The sequence below is a fragment of the Phyllobates terribilis genome, unplaced genomic scaffold (genome assembly GCF_046119375.1).
Source record: "Phyllobates terribilis strain yellow unplaced genomic scaffold, ASM4611937v1 Scaffold_11__3_contigs__length_659146591, whole genome shotgun sequence".
In the NCBI taxonomy this organism is placed as follows: domain Eukaryota; kingdom Metazoa; phylum Chordata; class Amphibia; order Anura; family Dendrobatidae; genus Phyllobates; species Phyllobates terribilis.
Window position 1 is genome coordinate 234,772,428 of NW_027362771.1, and position 20,916 is coordinate 234,793,343.

The 20,916-nt window shown below is 47.7% G+C and overlaps 1 protein-coding gene across 1 annotated transcript in view; it reads left to right on the forward strand.

Moving 5' to 3' along the window:
* Positions 1-394: 394 nt before the first annotated feature.
* LOC141167250 (interleukin-17 receptor E-like protein) overlaps positions 395-20,916 on the forward strand; it is a 213,946-nt gene continuing 193,424 nt past the window's right edge. The window contains exons 1-4 of the mRNA XM_073654688.1: positions 395-430; positions 535-648; positions 4,164-4,221; positions 16,686-16,831. Of these exons, the coding sequence (XP_073510789.1) occupies positions 395-430; positions 535-648; positions 4,164-4,221; positions 16,686-16,831 (354 nt within the window). The remainder of the gene's footprint in view (positions 431-534; positions 649-4,163; positions 4,222-16,685; positions 16,832-20,916) is intronic.

The following is a 20,916-nucleotide window of genomic DNA, read 5'->3' on the forward strand; positions in this document are numbered from 1 at the left end:
CGGGTACAGCTGATAGACAGGCTGGCGGGCACGGCTGATAGACAGGCATGTGGACACGGCTGATAGACAGGCAGGCGGGCACGGCTGATAGACAGGCAGGCGGGCACGGCTGATAGACAGGCTGGCGGGCACGGCTGATAGACAGGCTGGTGGGCACAGCTGATAGACAGGCTGGAACCTGAGGGCTGAGGAGAGTGTTAGCACACAAAGAACAACCTTGCACAGGCACCTCCATTTTGGAGGAGGTGCCTTATATAAGTGCAGTCCTCCGGCCATTGGCCGGGGACTCTTTAGGGCGGCACGCGCGGCCCCTTTAAGAGGGAGGGAGCACGCGAACGCCCTAAGTACAGTGCCAGGGGGACTGCATGGTGGGTGCACCCCGGGCGGAAGCAGCATGAGCGCCGGAGGATGCCGGACCGGGGCCACAGTGGTGAGGGGATCGGCGTCTCTGCCCGGCAGGAGGCAAAGACGCCGACGCTACAGAATATCTGATCTATCTAAAATGTCTGATATCGTCGGCAAATTTTGTTGCAGAAATTCCTGCAGCTGAAAATCAGTACCTTTTATCAAAATGGTGTTGTTTTGGTGGCAAACAGAGTCCATCCAGATAAATCAGACATTCTCAGAAATTTGTGCAACAAGCTAAGCGTATGTTCACATGTCAAACATACAGTACAGACCAAAAGTTTGGACTCACCTTCTCATTTAAAGATTTTTCTGTATTTTCTTGACTATGAAAATTGTACATTCACACTGAAGGCATCAAAATTATGAATTAACACATGTGGAATTATATACTTAACAAAAAAGTGTGAAACAACTGAAAATATGTCTTATATTCTAGGTTCTTCAAAGTAGCCACCTTTTGCTTTGATGACTGCTTTGCACAATCTTGGCATTCTCTTGATGAGCTTCAAGTGGTAGTCACCGGAAATGGTTTTCACTTCACAGGTGTGCCCTGTCAGATTTAATAAGTGGGATTTCTTGCCTTATAAATGGGGTTGGGACCATCAGTTGTGTTGTGCAGAAGTCTGGTGGATACACAGCTGATAGTCCTACTGAATAGACTGTTAGAATTTGTATTATGGCTGCGTGCCCACGATGCGTTTTTCATGCGTTTCCGCTGCGGAATTTCCGCAGCGGAAACACATCAAAAACGCTTGGTAATCTGCACCCCATGGTCCCCAATGGCATTCCGCAATGTCAATGCACATGCTGTGAATTTTTCCGCAGCGTTTCTGCAGCGCTCATAAGGCTGTGTGCCCACGATGCAGAAATGAAGCAGAAAATTTCTGCAGCATTTCTGCATCTCCCTGGCAGAAAAAAACGCATGCAGATTGTGCATGCGTTTTTCCAGCAGAATACATGCGGATCCACATGCGGGTTCACATGCGTTTCCGCATGCAGATTGACAAGCACTTTCCAGGCGATAGCATCACTTGGAAAGTGCTTGACAACTAGGTCACACTGTATAAATCCATGCAAACAGCATGGATTTATACAGTGTGAACCGTAAAAATTAAAACAAATAAAGCTATACTCACCCCCGAGGCCTCGGTGTGTGCAGCAGCGCTCGTTCCTGTCTGGTTCCCGGCTGCCGGCATATCGCGAGACAGAGCGGTGAAGGGCCTGCGGTCACATGACTGTGACGTCACCGAAGGTCCTTCAGCGCTGCTGGCATTCAGAGAGAAGATGCCGGACAGGTGAGTATAAACTTTATTTGTTATTTTATTCTTTTTTTACAGGTACAATGGTACCCAGGTCTGGATGAGAGTCTCCTCTCCTCCAGAACTGGGTACCATCCGCACATAGAGACGCATAGAAGCCGCTTGTAAAAATGTACAGTCGCGGTTTCTGTGCGTCTCAATGCAAGTCAATGGCGGGAGTTCCGCTGCACTTCCGCAAAATTAAATGACATGCTGCGGATTTTTGTACGCAGCATAAACGCTGCGGAAAAATCCGCAGCATGTGCATAGAACATGCGGAATCCCCTTGGGGACCATGGGGTGCGGATTACCTAGCGTTTCACAAGCGTTTCCACTGCGGAAATTCCGCAGCATAAACGATTGAAAAACGCTACGTGGGCACACAGCCTAAATCCGCAGCATGTTCATTAATTTTGCGGAAGCGCAGCGGAATTGCCGCCATTGACTTGCATTGAGGCGCATATAATCCGTGTCTGTACATTTGTACATGCGGATTATATGCGTTTCAATGTGCGGATGGTACCCTGTTCTGGAGGAGAGAAGACTCTCATCCAGACCTTTGTACCATTGTACCTGTAAAGAAAAGAATAAAATAATAAATAAAGTTTATATTCACCTGTCCGGCGGCCCCTGCAGCGCTTATCTTCCAGGACCTGAGATGACGTCGCGGTCATGTGACCGCAGGCTGTCTCGCGAGAGCCCGGCAACCAGGAAGAAGCCAGGACGAGCGCGACAGCACACATGGCGGGGCATCGGAGGTAAGTATAGCTTTATTTCTTTTTTTTTACGGTCACACTATATAAATCCATGCCGTTTGCATGGATTTATATAGTGTGACCTAGTTGTCAAGCACTTTCCAAGTGATGCTATCGCCTGGAAAGTGCTTGTCAGTCCACATGCGGAAACGCATGCGTTAACGCATGTGAATCCGCATGTGAATCCGCATGTATTCTTCAGGAAAAACGCATGCACAATCTGCATGCGTTTTTTCTGGCAAGGGAGATGCAGAAATGCTGCAGAAATTTTCTGCTTCATTTCTGCATTGTGGGCACATAGCTGCTTTTTTCTTGCCATAAGGCTAAGTAAAGAAAAACGAGTGGCCATCATTACTTTAAGAAATGAAGGTCAGTCAGTCCGAAAAAATTGGGAAAACTTTGAAAGTGTCCCCAAGTGCAGTTGCAAAAACCATCAAACGCTACAAAGAAACTGGCTCACATGAGGACCGCCCCAGGAAAGGAAGACCAAGAGTCACCTCTGCTTCTGAGGATAAGTTTATCCGAGTCACCAGCCTCAGAAATCGCAGGTTAACAGCAGCTCAGATTAGAGACCAGGTCAATGCCACACAGAGTTCTAGCAGCAGACACATCTCTTCAACAACTGTTAAGAGGAGACTTTGTGCAGCAGGCCTTCATGGTAAAATAGCTGCTAGGAAACCACTGATACGGACAGGCAACAAGCAGAAGAGACTTGTTTGGGCTAAAGAACACAAGGAATGGACATTAGACCAGTGGAAATCTGTGCTTTGGTCTGATGAGTCCAAATTTGAGATCTTTGGCTCCAACCACCGTGTCTTTGTGCGACGCAGAAAAGGTGAACGGATGGACTCTACATGCCTGATTCCCACCGTGAAGCATGGAGGAGGAGGTGTGATGGTGTGGGGGTGCTTTGCTGGTAACACTGTTGGGGATTTATTCAAAATTGAAGGCATACTGAACCAGCATGGCTACCACAGCATCTTGCAGCGGCATGCTATTCCATCCGGTTTGCGTTTAGTTGGACCATCATTTATTTTTCAACAGGACAATGACCCCAAACACACCTCCAGGCTGTGTAAGGGCTATTTGACCAAGAAGGAGAGTGATGGGGTGCTATGCCAGATGACCTGGCCTCCACAGTCACCAGACCTGAACCCAATAGAGATGGTTTGAGGTGAGCTGGACCGCAGAGTGAAGGCAAAAGGGCCAACAAGTGCTAAGCATATCTGGGAACTCCTTCAATATTGTTGGAAGACCATTTCCGGTGACTACCTCTTGAAGCTCATCAAGAGAATGCCAAGAGTGTGCAAAGCAGTCATCGAAGCAAAAGGTGGCTACTTTGAAGAACCTAGAATATAAGACATATTTTCAGTTGTTTCACACTTTTTTGTTAAGTATATAATTCCACATGTGTTACTTCATAGTTTTGATGCCTTCCGTGTGCATGTACAATTTTCATAGTCATGAAAATACAGAAAAATCTTTAAATGAGAAGGTGTGTCCAAACTTTTGGTCTGTACTGTATGTCTTCAACTTATTGATTAAAATGTTTGTCATGCTATATAGTGCATAACATGTATGATAATAATAGTTATTATTATTATTATTATTATTATTATTATTATTATCATTATTTAACTGAACAATAAAAAGAGAAATGTTTGTCATTATCTCCATTATTGATTTTGCTTTTTTTCCATAGTTTACAACTGAGAATGGAACTTGGGTGAGATGTCCCTTTGTATCTGGAGCCTTTCCAGGTAAAAAACAAACAGACAAGCACAAAAATGAAAACTTGTAATAATATTTCTATCAGAAATACCATGAAACTATATGAATGTATCCTAACTAGTGTTGAGCGAGCACTAAAATGCTCGGGTGCTCGAAGCTCGGGCCGAGATCACCGTGATACTCGGGTGCTCGACCCGAGCAACAAGCCCACTGTTAGTCTATGGGAGACCCGAGCATTTTTGCGGCGGCACCCCCGGCAGTCTGTAGAAAGCCTAAAAAGTGCCCAAAACGATAGTGACAGTGCTCAAAAGACATGGGGACAGCTAGGGGATTGCCCCAGGAAGCATTTCTGACCCCCAGGTCACTGCTGTCAACAATGTGGTCAGAGGTATTAAGCCACTTTTACGGGCTCACAATAAAACGTTCAAAAACGAAACTGAAACGGTTTTCCTGTGAAATATGTTAAGGAACTTCCTTTCCAGGGTAAAGACTTGTGTATAAGGTAAAATAAATATCCAAAAACAAAAATACTCCTCCACACCTTGAGCTATGTTCACAAGTAGCATTTTTCATGCGTTTTTGCACTTTTGTATTGCTTTCAACCGTGACAAATGCATTCACCGGGAAATGTCATTTTAACATTTTACAATCTTATCTGGCCATGTGCTCTGTGACACATGCATACAGTGCTGAAAAGACATGGGAACAGCATGGGGAAGACCCCTGGAAGCATCTCTGACACCCAGGTCACTGCCTAAAAGTGTGCCCATCAGAAGTGATCCTTTCTGCATCAGAAGATGCAGACTTGCAACTATCCCCGTACAAGCCCTTGTCCCAGGGCAGTGTTCAATCCCCCATTCCTTGCAATGCAAGCGCAAGTATGCAGGCAGCCACCCACCCACCCCCAGGCTGCAATACCATACTGCTAGCTTGCTTGCACTTGAAATGGGGCCATTTAGTTTGGAGGAGGCCGAAGCTAGCCACTACCTCATGGCTGCTATGGCAGCGAGGTATCCATACTCAGTCCCCAACCGCCCGGCGGCCGGGTGTCCACGCTCGGTCCCCAGCCGCCCGGGGCCGGCCTGGTGTCCATAAACGGTCCCCAGCCACCCCTATTTCTCCTTGAACCTTCCCCCACACTTTTCTTAGCCTGGCCTGCTTTAGGGCAGCATTGGATGAGCCCACGAGAGAACCAGACTCCTACGGTGGGCCCTGGCTTCTCCATCAGGGGAGTTGAGAGTGCCAAGGTGAGGAGCATGATGATGATGATAGAAGTTAGCGTCTGCTTTGTTTTCTTGGAATGCAAGCGCATGTATGTAGTAGCGGCTAGGCCTGAGGTGGTCAGCGTTTTGGAGCATATCCTTCCTCATCCGAGGATTGCTGGATGTTTTCCTTCTACTATTCCAGTTCTATGACTCCCGTTAAAACAAAGCTTCAGGTGATGAATGATGGATTAGGTGGTGGCAAAGGAGAAAGAGCAGGAGGAACAGGGATCATTCACATCAATATCAGGCCAGTCAACCACACATGTTTTGTAGGATATGTTTCTGTACCAAAAGGAGCGGTTCGGCTACACAGTTATAGGGCATGCAGTGAGTGCAATGCCTGCCAAAAATTTCGAGGCACTCCAATGCCCCTTGGAAGTGACATGGAGGTCAGAGGGCCTTAACTAAACTGTTTTTTCCATTTATAGCTACTGGGTCTCCTATGCACTGTTGGCTTAAGCAGTGAATGGAAGGCTTTCCAAAAATTATGAGGAACTGCAATGCCCCTTGAAACTGACTGTGGATTACAGCATACTAAAAACCTTCTACCCATTATTGGGGAGTGGGTCTCCCTTAGTGTTCGCCTATGCATTGAAAAGCAAAAGCTGAAAAAAATTAGGAGGAAATGACATGCCCGTTGGAAGAATGGTGGAGGTCGCAGTGGAATAAAAAGACAATATCAATGCCCCTTGGAAAAGTGGTGGAGGTCGCAGTAGCTTAATAAGACTGTTTTCATGCCCCTTGGAAGAATGGTGGAGGTCGCAGTGGAATAAAAAGACAATATCAATGCTCCTGGGAAAAGTGGTGGAGGTCACATTAGCTTAACAAGACGGTTTTAATGCCCCTTGGAAGAAACGTGGAGGTTGCAGTTGTTCAACAAGACGGTTTTAATGCCCCTTGGAAGAGACGTGGAGGTTGCAGTAGCTTAACAAGATGGTTTTAATGCCCCTTGGAAGAGACGTGGAGGTCCCAGTAGCTTAACAAGACGGTTTTAATGCCCCTTGGAAGAGACATAGAGGTTGCAGTAGTTTAACAAGACGGTTTTAATGCCCCTGGAAAAAGTGGTGTAGGTCGCAGTAGCTTAACAAGACGGTTTTAATGCCCCTTGGAAGAGACATGGAGGTCGCAGTAGGTTAAGAAGATGGTTTTAATGCCCCTTGGAAGAGACGTGGAGGTTGCAGTAGCTTAACAAGACGGTTTTAATGCCTCTTGGAAGAGACGTGGAGGTTGCAGTAGCTTAACATGATGGTTTTAATGCCCCTTGGAAGAGACGTGGAGGTCGCAGTAGCTTAACAAGACGGTTTTAATGCTCCTTGGAAGAGACATGGAGGTTGCAGTAGCTTAGCAAGACTGTTTTAATGCCACTGGAGAAAGTGGTCTGGGTCGCAGTAGCTTAACATGACGGTTTTAATGCCCCTTGGAAGAGACGTGGAGGTTGCAGTAGCTTAACAAGACGGTTTTAATGCCCCTTGGAAGAATGGTGGAGGTCGCAGTAGCTTAACAAGACGGTTTTAATGCCCCTGGGGAAAGTGGTGGAGGTCACAGTAGCTTAACAAGATGGTTTTAATGCCCCTTGGAAGAATGGTGGAGGTTGCAGTAGCTTAACAAGACGCTTTAATGCCCCTGGGGAAAGTGGTGGAGGTCGCAGTAGCTTAACAAGATGGTTTTAATGCCCCTTGGAAGAGACGTGGAGGTTGCAGTAGCTTAACAAGACGATTTTAATGCCCCTGGGGAAAGTGGTGGAGTTTGCAGTAGCTTAACATGACGGTTTTAATGCCCCTTGGAAGAGACGTGGAGGTTGCAGTAGCTTAACAAGACGGTTTTAATGCACCTTGGAAGAGACGTGGAGGTCGCAGTGGAATAAAAAGACAATATCAATGCTATTGGGAAAAGTGGTGGAGGTCACAGTAGCTTAACAAGACGGTTTTAATGCCCCTTGGAAGAGATGTGGAGATTGCAGTAGCTTAACAAGACGATTTTAATGCCCCTGGGAAAATGGTGGAGTTTGCAGTAGCTTAACATGACGGTTTTAATGCCCTTTGAAAGAGACGTGGAGGTTGCAGTAGCTTAACAAGACGGTTTTAATGCCCATTGGAATAGACGTGGAGGTTGCAGTAGCTTAACAAGACGGTTTTAATGCCCCTTGGAAGAGACGTGGAGGTTGCAGTAGCTTAACAAGACGATTTTAATGCCCCTTGGAAGAGACGTGGAGGTCGCTGTGGAATAAAAAGACAATATCAATGCCCTTGGGAAAAGTGGTGGAGGTTGCAGTAGCTTAACAAGACAGTTTTAATGCCCCTTGGAAGAGATGTGGAGGTTGCAGTAGCTTAACAAGACGGTTTTAATGCCCCATGGAAGAGATGTGGAGGTCGCAGTAGCTTTACAAGACGCTTTTAATTCCCCTTGGAAGAGACGTGGAGGTTGCAGTAGCTTAACAAGACGGTTTTAATGCCCCATGGAAGAGACGTGGAGGTCACAGTGGAATAAAAAGACAATATTAATGCTCTTGGGAAAAGTGGTGGAGGTCGCAGTAGCTTAACAAGACGGTTTTAATGCTCCTTGGAAGAGACGTGGAGGTTGCAGTAGCTTAACAAGACGGTTTTAATGCCCCTTGGAAGAGACATGAAGGTTGCAGTAGCTTAACAATATGGTTTTAATGCCCATTGGAAGAGACGTGGAGGTTGCAGTAGCTTAACAAGAAGGTTTTAATGCCCCTTGTAAGAGACGTGGAGATTGCAGTAGCTTAACGAGATGGTTTTAATGCCCCTTGGTAGAGACGTGGAGGTCGCAGTGGAATAAAAAGACAATATCAATGCCCCTGGGAAAAGTGGTGGAGGTCACAGTAGCTTAACAAGACGGTTTTAATGCCACTTGGAAGAATTGTGGAGGTCGCAGTGGAATAAAAAGACAATATCAATGCCCCTGGGAAAAGTGGTGGAGGTCGCAGTAGCTTAGCAAGACGGTTTTAATGCCCCTTGGAAGAATGGTGGAGGTCGCATTGGAATAAAAAGACAATATCAATGCCCCTGGGAAAAGTGGTGGAGGTCGCAGTAGCTTAACAAGACGGTTTTAATGCCCCTTGGAAGAGATGTGGAGGTGAAGTAGCTTAACAAGACGGTTTTAATGCCCCTTGGAAGAGACGTGGAGGTTGCAGTAGCTTAACAAGACGGTTTTAATGCCCCTTGGAAGGGACGTGGAGGTTGCAGTAGCTTAACAAGACAGTTTTAATGCCCCTTGGAAGAATGGTGGAGGTCGCAGTAGCTTAACAAGATGGTTTTAATGCCGCTGGGGAAAGTGGTGGAGGTCGCAGTAGCTTAACAAGATGGTTTTAATGCCCCTTGGAAGAATGGTGGAGGTCGCAGTAGCTTAACAAAACGTTTTAATGCCCCTGGGGAAAGTGGTGGAGGTCGCAGTAGCTTAACTAGATGGTTTTAATGCCCCTTGGAAGAGACGTGGAGGTTGCAGTAGCTTAACAAGATGGTTTTAATGCCCCTGGGGAAAGTGGTGGAGGTCGCAGTCGCTTAACATGATGATTTAAATGCCCCTTGGAAGAGACGCGGAGGTTGCAGTAACTTAACAAGACGGTTTTAATGCCCCTTGGAAGAATGGTGGAGGTCGCAGTAGCTTAACAAGATGGTTTTAATGCCCCTTGGAAGAATGGTGGAGGTCGCAGTAGCTTAACAAGACGTTTTAATGCCTCTGGGGAAAGTGGTGGAGGTCGCAGTAGCTTAACAAGACGGTTTTAATGCCCCTTGGAAGAGATTCGGAGGTCGCTGTAGCTTAACAAGACGGTTTTAATGCCCCTTGGAAGAGACGTGGAGGTCGCAGTAGCTTAACAAGACGGTTTTAATGCCACTTGGAAGAGACGTGTGTAATGCACACGCCCGGGCTGAGTGGCGTGTGCGTGTATATGTAGTGATTCCACTGGACCGTGCCAGAGAGTGAATGCCTGGAGGGGCGTAACTAAGTATCCACCCGATCCAACCAGGGTCGCACGACGGCATACGACGCCAGTGCACCAAGGAGGAACCGAGCAGAGGGACCAGGTGCTACTCCAGGACAGACCCCGGACATGGCTGTTGACCCACACAGGGGAATACAGGAACAGGCAGGTTAGGCTGGCCCACAGACTGCTGGGTATAGGCAGACACAGCTGGTATGCAGACTGGTGGATGCTGGTAAGCACGACTGGTATGCAGGCAGGGAGGTACTGGCAGGTACGACAGGTTGGAGCACTGAGTGGATAGGACCCAGTACAGACTGGGACTCAGAAACAGAACCGCAGAGGCGGGGGACAAACACAGCAGAGTGAGGCCACCCAGAGCGGCGAGCAAGAGCAGAACAAGACGAGACCGCCTGGAGCGGTGAGCGAGAGGAGCAGGACGAGACTGCCGGAGCAGCGAGCAAAGGGTCAGATCAGAGCGAGACTGCCGGAGCAGCAAGCAAAGGGTCAGAGCAGAGCGAGACTGCCGGAGCAGCGAGCAAAGGGTCAGAGCAGAGCGAGACTGCCGGAGCAGCGAGCAAAGGGTCAGAGCAGAGCGAGACTGCCGGAGCAGCGAGCAAAGGGTCAGAGCAGAGCGAGACTGCCGGAGCAGCGAGCAAAGGGTCAGAGCAGAGCGAGACTGCCGGAGCAGCGAGCAAAGGGTCAGAGCAGAGCGAGACTGCCGGAGCAGCGAGCAAAGGGTCAGAGCAGAGCGAGACTGCCGGAGCAGCGAGCAAAGGGTCAGAGCAGAGCGAGACTGCTGGAGCAGCGAGCAAAAGGTCAGAGCAGAGCGAGACTGCCGGAGCAGCGAGCAAAGGGTCAGAGCAGAGCGAGACTGCCGGAGCGGCGAGCAAAGGGTCAGAGCAGAGCGAGACTGCCGGAGCGGCGAGCAAAGGGTCAGAGCAGAGCGGAAACCGCAGGAGCGGTGAGCATGGCAGAGCAGAGCGGAAACTGCAGGAGCTGTGAGCAAGGCAGAGCAGAACGGAAACCGCAGGAGCGGTGATCAAGGCAGAACAGAGCGGAAACCGCAGGAGCGGTGAGCAAGGCAGAGCAGGCAAGAACCGCCGGAGTGGTGAGCAAGGCAGAGCAGAGGGGACAGGGCTCTGTTCACACGGAACAGACTGGAAGGGAGAGGCAGAACCAGGTACACACAAGAAACTTGCAATGAAGTAGCGAGTGGACTCTAAACTCACAAACGGGAGTACAGGGACAACGAGTAGGAGTTAGGTACGGGATCAAATTCTGCAGGAAAAGGGAAGGTTCAGACATAGAGAAAAACAGGTAACAGGCTAGGAGAGTATTCAGACAAGAACAGACACAGCAGCAAGATACAGGAGCGGTTCTAGGTATGCGGCCCCTAGAAGGCGGAAAGAACAGGCTAGGAGCGTGTTCACACTGGCCTGGAAATACAGCCTCCAGGATAGGCAGAAGACAACGGGCTAGAAGATAGTTCAGACAGGACACAGTTCAGACACGGGAACTGATACCGCAAGGCAGGAAACATAGACAGGACCTGGCACATCAGTGACAAGAAGCCAACTGACAGAACACAATGCTCAGGCAAGGATTCCAGGAAGGAGCTGGGTTAAATACCAGGTGACAGACAGCAATAGGCAGAGGACGCTCAAGAGGTGAGCCTGCAGCAGCTACAAGAAGCAGGAAGTGATCGGGCGCCGCCCTTAAGCAGCAGAAACAGAGGCAAGCATACAGCATGGAGGGAAGCCAGGCTAGCAGACTGGACAGGAGATCAAGTGCGCGCTCTTGCACAGTGGGAGATGGACCACTATGCAAGAACACCTCCAGGTATGTTACAACGTGGAGGTCGCAGTGGAATAAAAAGACAATATCAATACTATTGTGAAAAGTGGTGGAGGTCGCAGTAGCTTAACAAGACGGTTTTAATGCCCCTTGGAAGAGACATGGAGGTTGCAGTAGCTTAACAAGATGGTTTTAATGCCCCTTGGAAGAGACATGGAGGTTGTAGTAGCTTAACAAGACGGTTTTAATGCCCATTGCAAGAGAATTGGAGGTAGCAGTAGCTTAACAAGGCGGTTTTAATGCCCCTTGGAAGAGACGTGGAGGTTGCAGTAGCTTAACAAGACGATTTTAATGCCCCTTGGAAGAGACGTGAAGGTCGCAGTGGAATAAAAAGACAATATCAATGCCCTTGGTAAAAGTGGTGGAGATTGCAGTAGCTTAACAAGACTGTTTTAATGCCCCTTGGAAGAGACGTGGAGGTCGCAGTAGCTTAACAAGACGGTTTTAATGCCCCTTGGAAGAGAATTGGAGGTTGCAGTAGCTTAACAAGATGGTTTTAATGCCCCTTGTAAGAGACGTGGAGGCCCAGTGGAATAAAAAGACAATATCAATGCCCCTGGGAAAAGTGGTGGAGGTCGCAGTAGCTTAACAAGACAGTTTTAATGCCCCTTGAAAGAATGGTGGAGGTCGCAGTGGAATAAAAAGACAATATCAATGCCCCTGGGAAAAGTGGTGGAGTTCGCAGTAGCTTAACAAGACGGTTTTAATGCCCCTTGGAAGAGACGTGGAGGTCGCAGTGGAATAAAAAGACAATATCAATGCCCCTGGGAAAAGTGGTGGAAGTCGCAGAAGCTTAACAAGACGGTTTTAATTCCCCTTGGAAGAGACGTGGAGGTTGCAGTAGCTTAACAAGACAGTTTAAATGCCCCTTGGAAGAGCCATGCAGTACAGCATCTTAAAAACATTATTCCCATTATTGGGGAGTGGGTCTCCCATAGTCATTGCCTATGCCTTCCAAGCAAAAGCTGCCAAAAAATTAGGATGGAGGAGCTTGCAATGCTGGCAACACGGACCACGGTCACCCTGGTGGTATAGTGGTGGTGGAGGCTGAGGATAAGGAGAAGAGCAAAATACAGCCGAAATGAGGAAGCGTATACCCATGTGTGGGTGTGAAGCGGTGCATGGGAATACACCTCCCGAAATAACACAGTGCATTTGACTTTATGTTACTCTGCTGTCATTTGGTGGTGATGAGAAGTCAGACCCAATCCAGCCCTTGTTCATTTTGATAAGGGTCAGCTTGTCTGCATTGTCAGTTGACAGGCGAGTGCGCTTATCTGTTATAATTCCCCCAGTGGCACTAAAAACACGCTCAGATAACACGCTAGCGGCAGGGCAGGCCAGGACAGAGCGAGTTCATCCCAAGTGTCCAGCTTGGATACCCAAAAATTAAAAGGCACAAAGGAATCACGGAGGACGCTGGTACGGTCGGCAAGGTACTCCCTCACCATCTTTTGAAACTTACCACTCCTTGTGAGAGTACCCCGTGTCTCAGGGCCTGTATGCTGGGCGGGTCTCAGAAAACTGTCCCAGAACATTGACAGTGTTCCCCTGCCTCTGCTGGATTGAAGTTGGGTCTCTCTCACCTGTACGCCTTGGTTGGGTAACGAACTGTGACCTCTGCCGCTAGCGTGTTCACATGGGAATTTTTTTAACAGTTCTGCAGCAAGGGCCTTCTGGTACTGCCCCATTTTTGTAGACCTCTCCACCTCAGGAATAAGAGAGTGAAAGTTCTCCTTGTAGCGGGGGTCTAAAAGTGTCACCAACTAGTAATGACTGTCACCCAACATTTTGACAACGCGAGGGTCACGGTTAAGGCAGCGTAACATAAAGTCAGCCATGCATGCCAGACTGGTAACAGGCAAGACTTCCGTGTCCTCACCAAGATGACGACTGACCATGCTTGGCTGAGGCAGTACTGCAGTGCTTCCAACTTGTAACTGATGTGGTGATATCTGAGATGGAGGCTGAACATGAGGAGGAGGAGGAGGATGATGCGCAGGAGCTGTACACTGTGGGGGCAACTCTGACTGACATAGGGCCCGCAATCCTCGGTGTGGGGAGGATGTGTTCCATCCCAAGGTCCGACTGGGTCCCGGCTTCCACTATGTTTACCCAGTGTGCCGTCAGGGAGATGTACCGTCCCTGGCCACAAGCACTTGTCTACGTGTCCGTTGTCAGGTGGACTCTCCCAGTAACTGCGTTGTTGAGGGCACTGTAGATGTTTTGGGACACGTGCTTGTGTAGTGCGGGGATGGCACACCGGGCAAAATAGTGTCGGCTGGGGACCGAGTACCGAGGGACGGCCACCGCCATAAGGTTGCGGAAGGATTCCGTCTCCACCAGCCTAAAAGGCAGCATTTCCAACGCAAGCAGTCGTGAAATGTGCGAATATAGGACTGTGGCCTGTGGGGTGTTGGCTGCGAATTTGCGCTTTCGTTCAAAGCCCTGGGATATGGACAATTGAACGCTGCGGTGGAACGTGGGCGTGGACGTTGATGCTGTTTCTTGAGAAACTGCAATAACAAGTGAAGACTGAGAGGAGGGGGCATCTTTGCATGCAATATGGACAGGGGATTGCCTTGCACGCACAACAGGGGGTTCTATCACATGCACAACAGCGGAAGAAGCAGTGGTGACACCCGCTGACACTGGTCGTGGACCCTGGGGATCGCCCCACAAAGTCGGGTGCTTTGCTGCCATGTGCCTGATTATGCTGGTGGTGGTCAGGCTGGTAGTTTTGTCACCTCTGCTGATGCTGGCATGGCAGGTGGTACAAATGGCCTTTTTGGGGTTATCAGCAGAGTCTTTAAAAAATTCCAGACACTGGAAGACCTACCAGTTGTACTGGCAACGTCCTTCGTGTTGGTGTTACGGGGAACTGTTGCCCTCCTTCTGTGTGCTGCCACCACACTGCTTCTTCCTGCCTGTTGAGGTACTCTGCCTCCCTCCCCCTGTGTGCTGCTGGCCTCGCTCTGCATGTCCTCCTGCCACATTGGGTCAGTTACTAGATCATCCACCACCTCCTCCTCTTCCACTTGCGCACCACGATCCTCCTCCTCACTTCGTGGCAATTGTGTCTCATCATCGTCCACCTCTTGTGACAAATTGCCAGCGTCGACTTCCTGTGGCCGTGGCTCTTCAAATATTTGGGCATCGCTACATGGGATCTCCTCTTCCACCACTTCAAGCGGAGCAGGCGAGGGGCACAAATATGGAAATGGACCAGTGAACAGCTCTTCAGAGTGTCCAAGTGTGGGATCAGTTGCTGTCTGACGACACTCGGCATGGTGGGAGGAAGGAGCATCAGGGTGAGGAGGAGTATGCGGTCGAGACTCACGGCTACTAAAACTTGACTGTGTGGAAGACAGACCGGAGGTGGTGGTGCCCAGGTAACTGGAAGTATTATCTGCTATCCAATTAATAACTTGTTCACACTGATCAGTTCGCAATACTGGTGTTGTAGTGTGCTTCCCTAGTAATTTAGTCAAGAAGTGGGAGCGAGAAGATGTGGCTGTTGGTTGTGGCACATTTTCACCTTGGCCACGGCCCTGTCCTCTACACGCACCATCACCAGACCGTCCAGTTCCACGTCCCTTGCCACTCGCCTTACCCATTGTAAATGAAGTAAAATAGCTTACACTCGCACTATCAATGGAAAAAGGGTAACAAAAAGGAGATTAGAACCGTGGAAGAGGAAAACCACAGTTCTATTTGTCTGGCCTACACCAGAATCTTTTAAACAGATATATTTGTGACTGAACAGACAGGGAGACACTATTACTGCTTTTTTTTACGTAAAACAGACCAAAAGCTAGATAATAGAGAGATTTGAACCGTGGAACTGCAAAACCACAGTTCTAATTTACTGGCGTATACCAGACTTTTTTAAATAGATATATTTGGGGCTGAACAGTCAGCGACACACTCAAACTGTTTTTTTTATGTAAAAAAAGACCCAAAAGTGGATAATATCTCCACAAAAAAGAGAGAAAGGAAGACAGAGAGCACACCAATCTAAGTGTAGTATATGGCGGCAATATGAATATTTATAATGATCTTTTGCACTCACCTTTATTTGGTCTTTCAATTCAGCTTACTGATCTCTAAGGATCACAAAGAAAGGGATTTTCTCCTTTCAGTTGGTTTGCTGCATACACCTGGTGACTATTCAATAGCCCTGCTCGGGTTATCATAGGAAAGAGATTTTGACAATAATGTTCATCCAGGCCAAATGCGCTCCCAAGAAGCCAGTGAATACTGTGGGTACATATTCTCCAAACGATCTTTATTCCTCAAGTAAATACAACGCGTTTCTACAAGATTATGACATTGGTGTCTGACCAGTCAGAGAGACACTATTACAGTTTTTTTTACAGCAAAAAATGCCCAAAACAGGATAATACAGAGATTTGACCCGTGGAACTGCAAAACCACAGTTATAGTTATGTGGCGTACACCAGAATCTTTTAAACAGATATATTGGTGTCTGACCAGTCAGGGAGACACTATTACTGTTTTTTTTAAGGCAAAAAAAATGCCAAAAACAGGATAATACCGAGATTTGACCCGTGGAACTGCAAAACCACAGTTCTATTTTTCTGGCCTACACCAGAATCTTTTAAACAGATATATTGGTGTCTGAACAGTCACAGAAACACTCAATTTTTTTTTTTTTGGGGGGGGGGAATACCAAAAGGTTAATAAGACGCGTATGTGGACAGTCTGACTGAGGAAAAAAAAAATACAGGATTTAGATGAAAAAAAAATAAAAATTTCCTGGCCCCTGAGACCGGGGGATAAGTCTAGCAATTTGACCAACAGGAGCACACAGGACTGTAATGCAGCATTTGCTGGTATTACCACTGCGTCTCCTATACAGCCTGCCTGCCTGCCTGATTTCTGGGATGGATATTAGTCCTGAGAAGGACTGTTTGTTTGATTTGACAGGCTTTAGAGACCCTACACTACCTATTTCGCACTATATATCTCTCCCTAACTCAGCAGCACTGACCCTACACTGGCTGATCCGGAGCGACTGTGTCCAAGATGGCGGCGCCCGGTTTTAAATATTCGAGGTGACGCTGTGCGGCCAGCCAATCACTGTAATGCCCACAAACAACATGGCTGCGGCATTACAGTGACTGGCTGGCAATCCCTGCATGTTCATTGGCTCTTTAAAGAGCACCAAACGTGTAGGGCGGAGAACCGAGCTCCCGCATGAGGAACCCGGAAATGCTCGGTGCTCGCCGAACATCCCGAGTAGCGTGATGCTCGGGCGAGTAACGAGCAGTGTCGAGCATGCTCGCTCAATACTAATCCTAGCAGAACATAGTTGAAAAGTGAAGTCCTAGATGCATTTTATAGAAGACTATGTACTGCATGTAATGAGTATGAGAATGTTTACTCATTTTTGTTTCTGTTTCAGCTTGGAAAATGAAAACTGTTTTTACGGATGAAGTAATGCAAATCAAATTCACGTCTTCAGCTAAAGCAAAGTTTTCTGTTGTTATTTGTAATCGCACAAAACACAATTCTTGTGACTCTATTCAAAGGCATGCTTTAGTCTACGTGGTGAGTTTGCAGATTGTTGTAATCTGCCTAACACTTTATTTTCTCACGCATAATCTGTTATAAATGACACTGTGATAAATCATCTAACATTCCTTCATGCTTTAATAATAGGGATATTGGGTACAGTGTGCCCAACTAAATGAATTGTTTTATCTAGTCTAAATGCTGCTGAATCTGGTGTTTTTATTTTGGTTCTGTACCTCTATAATGGATTATGGCCCCCTATTCCATGTATGTAAATCTATTTTTGTTAGCCAAGGGGAGTAGAGATGAATGGATCAGGCAAAAATTGAATTTGCCTGCTCACTCGAAATTTGTTTTGCAGAGAAGTCATTCTCTGCAAATTTAATGTACCTTATTATGCTATGGGGTCTACTCAAATCCCAGAGCATAATAAACATGAGATGTGAAAAATAAAATAAAAGGAATCCTTATACTCAACTTACCATTCACCACTTAGTCTCCTGTACTCCTCATCATCACCTGTCCGATCCTCGTCACATGTGCTTATCATCCCAGGTAGGTTCTGCACAAATACGCTACAAGTTACTGACGCGCCGCCGGGGCAATGGGGTACTCAGCAGCCGGGCCTATGGATGCCTGGGGGGGTATGTCACAGTGGCTGGCCCGGCCCGTGGCCCAGGGCGGTCAACCAAAAAGGGGATTGTAACTTGGATAGAAAATAAAAATAAAGTAAATAGTTTGTGACGCCACCTGTGGTACCTGGTAAGGTTTACCAGCACTGCTGCAGACCTCCGGGGGGTGATGGGATGGCAGCTGAGGTGTTTCTGCTCCCCACAGGTGGAGCGGGCCCCCGGGGCAGTGTGGAGTTTGGTGGGTGGTGATGCTGGGACTTGAAGTGCAGGCGGGATGGCGCAGCAGGAGTAATTGACAGAGACAGGGGATTCGCTTCAATACCTTTACTGGTGCGGATGTCAGGTACGGTCCAGGGTACTCAGTAGGATGGGTGCACTTCAGGACTTCTCCCCAGTGAGCGGGTATAAGGCCTCCTGGTCTGTGTCTGCCTCTCTGTATGCTTCTGGCCAGCCTGCAACTGGGCCTAGCTTATGTGTCGTGCTGTTCCTTCACCTGTCGCTTGGTAGTGGGACCTTCTGCTGGCAACCACTATCCCTGATCGTCGAGGCCTTCGTGGTTCCTGGTCCTTTAATGGGTCTAGCTTCAGGTCTGCCAGGGACTTGTAGTCCTCCTGGTATGCCGGTGATCCCTACTGGGTATGAAGGACCCTGTAGGCGCGGACCCGGTGTCCGGTTTATATACTGGGGTGAGCCTATGATGCTCCTCTGCCCCCTTAACTCCTCTCTCCTTTCTCCTCTTGCCTTCGGCCACACTCAGGGCCCTCAGAACTCAGCAGCAGATGGGCTGCGTCTTCGCTGCTCTCAGCGTCAGCATGCTCTCAGACTCTCTGACTCTGTCTGACTGATCTCAACTGCCTGGCTCCACCCTCCATATATATATCCCTAACGGGCTCCCTCTGGTGGTATGAGGTGGAAGGGTGGAGGTGTTTGTATGTAGTGAGGACCTCTTGTGGAGAAGTCCATCCATGCACCCTGGGTCCTGTGGTACCTGTGAACAGCAGGGTGCCACATTACGACTTCATGACTTTAAAATGTGCACCATGACCTTATGTGCACATGCGCAGAAATGACCTGAGCCCATCAGACTCTGATGAGGGGGATTTCAGTCCTTGCTATGGTGATCAGACGATGCGATGAGGATTGGATGGGTAAGGGGTGAAGGGACCAGAGGGGTGAGCGATAGTGTGAGTTTAAAGACTCAATCCATCCAATGCATTGTGATGATGTCCATGGACTGAGCCCAACTATGTGTTGTTAAATTATATACTGTATATCCTAAACTATTCAAAGACACAATATCAAACTGCTGCAGTATTCATATATATATATATATATATATATATATATATATATATATATATATATATATACAGTGCCTACAAGTAGTATTCAACCCCCTGCAGAGTTAGCTGGTTGACACATGCGGAATTAACTTGGCATTGTGACATTTGTACTGTAGATCAGCCTGGAAGTGGGAAATGCACTGCAGCAAATTTTGTTTTTGTTTTTTTTTTGTTTTTTTTTTTAAAACGTTAAAAGTTAATTCAGAGTGTCATTTATTATTCAACCCCTCAAACCACAAGAATTCTGTTTGGTCCCCCTAAAGTATTAAGAAGTAGTTCAGGCACCAAGAATAATGAGCTTCACATGTGTGGATTAAAGATCTCTTTTGCCAGCCTTTTCTGACTATTTAAGACCCTCCCCAAACGTGTGAACAGCACTCAGACATGGTCAACATGGGAAAGACAAAGGAGCATTCCAAGGCCATCAGAGACAAGATCGTGGAGGGTCACAAGGCTGGCAAGGGGTACAAAACTCTTTCCAAGGAGTTGGGCCTACCTGTCTCCACTGTTGGGAGCATCATCCGTAAGTGGAAGGCTTATGGAACTACTGTTAGCCTTCCACGGCCTGGACAGCCTTTGAAAGTGTCCTCCCGTGCCGAGGCCAGGCTTGTCCGAAGTGTCAAGGTTAACCCAAGGACAACAAGGAAGGAGCTCCGGGAAGATCTCATGGCAGTGGGGACATTGGTTTCAGTCAATACCATAAGTAACGTACTCCACCGCAATGGTCTCCGTTCCAGACGAGCCCGTAAGGTACCTTTACTTTCAAAGCGTCATGTCAAGGCTCGTCTACAGTTTGCTCATGTTCACTTGGAGGACTCTGAGACAGACTGGTTCAAGGTTCTATGGTCTGATGAGACCAAGATCGAGATCTTTGGTGCCAACCACACACGTGACGTTTGGAGACTGGATAGCACTGCATACGACCCCAAGAATACCATCCCTACAGTCAAGCATGGTGGTGGCAGCAACATGCTGTGGGGCTGTTTCTCAGCCAAGGGGCCTGGCCATCTGGTCTGCATCCATGGGAAGATGGAAAGCACGGCCTACCTGGAGATTTTGGCCAAGAACCTCCGCTCCTCCATCAAGGATCTTAAGATGGGTCATAATTTCATCTTCCAACAAGACAACAACCCAAAGCACACAGCCAAGAAAACCAAGGCCTGGTTCAAGAGGGAAAAAGTCAAGGTGTTGGAGTGGCCTAGTCAGTCTGCTGACCTTAACCCAATTGAAAACTTGTGGAAGGAGCTCAAGAATAAAGTCCACATGAGACACCCAAAGAACCTAGATAACTTGGAGAAGATCTGCATGGAGGAGTGGGCCAAGATAACTCCACAGACCTGTGCCGGCCTGATCAGGTCTTATAAAAGACGATTATTAGCTGTAATTGCAAACAAGGGTTATTCCACAAAATATTAAACATAGGGGTTGTATAATAATTGACCCACACTTCTATGTTTAAAATGTAATAAAATTCAACTGAGAAACATAACTGTTTGGTTTGTAAGATTTATGCTTCTGTTCATAAAACCTACTCTCGTTTGCAGTTTGAAGGCTCTAACTTATTTGCATCTTATCAAACCAGCTAAATCTGCAGGGGGTTGAATACTACTTGTAGGCACTGTATATATATATATATATACAGTGGTGTGAAAAATTGTTTACCCCCTTCCTAATTTTTAATTCTTTTGCATGTTTGTCACAATTAAATGTTTCAGATCACAAAACAAATTTAAATATTAGACAAAGATAACACAAGTAAGTGTGGCACCCCAGGGGTCTGGTTCCCACAGTAATAGCAATATTACGTCTGTGAGCAGGTGGGAGGTTTCCTGGTCAGACATCCTATGCATGCCACACCTCCTGCCCAGTCCTGGGAGGGGAAGAACTTCCCCTATATAAAACTGGGGCTGAGGCAGGGTTAGGGAGTAGAGTGAGAGAACACAGACAGAGACACAGTCTGGTCTGGAGTGGAGCAGCTTTAGGAACAAGAAAGATCAGGAGCTCAGTGGGAGCTGTGCTAAAAGAGGTCAGGGCTGGAAGCTGTAGAGCTCGCCCTGATTGAAGAATTCTTACCGGACCCGGAGTCCGAGGCTGTGGGGACTAATCCTTACCCCGCAGCAGAAACCGCCCGGCAGGGGATTTCAGG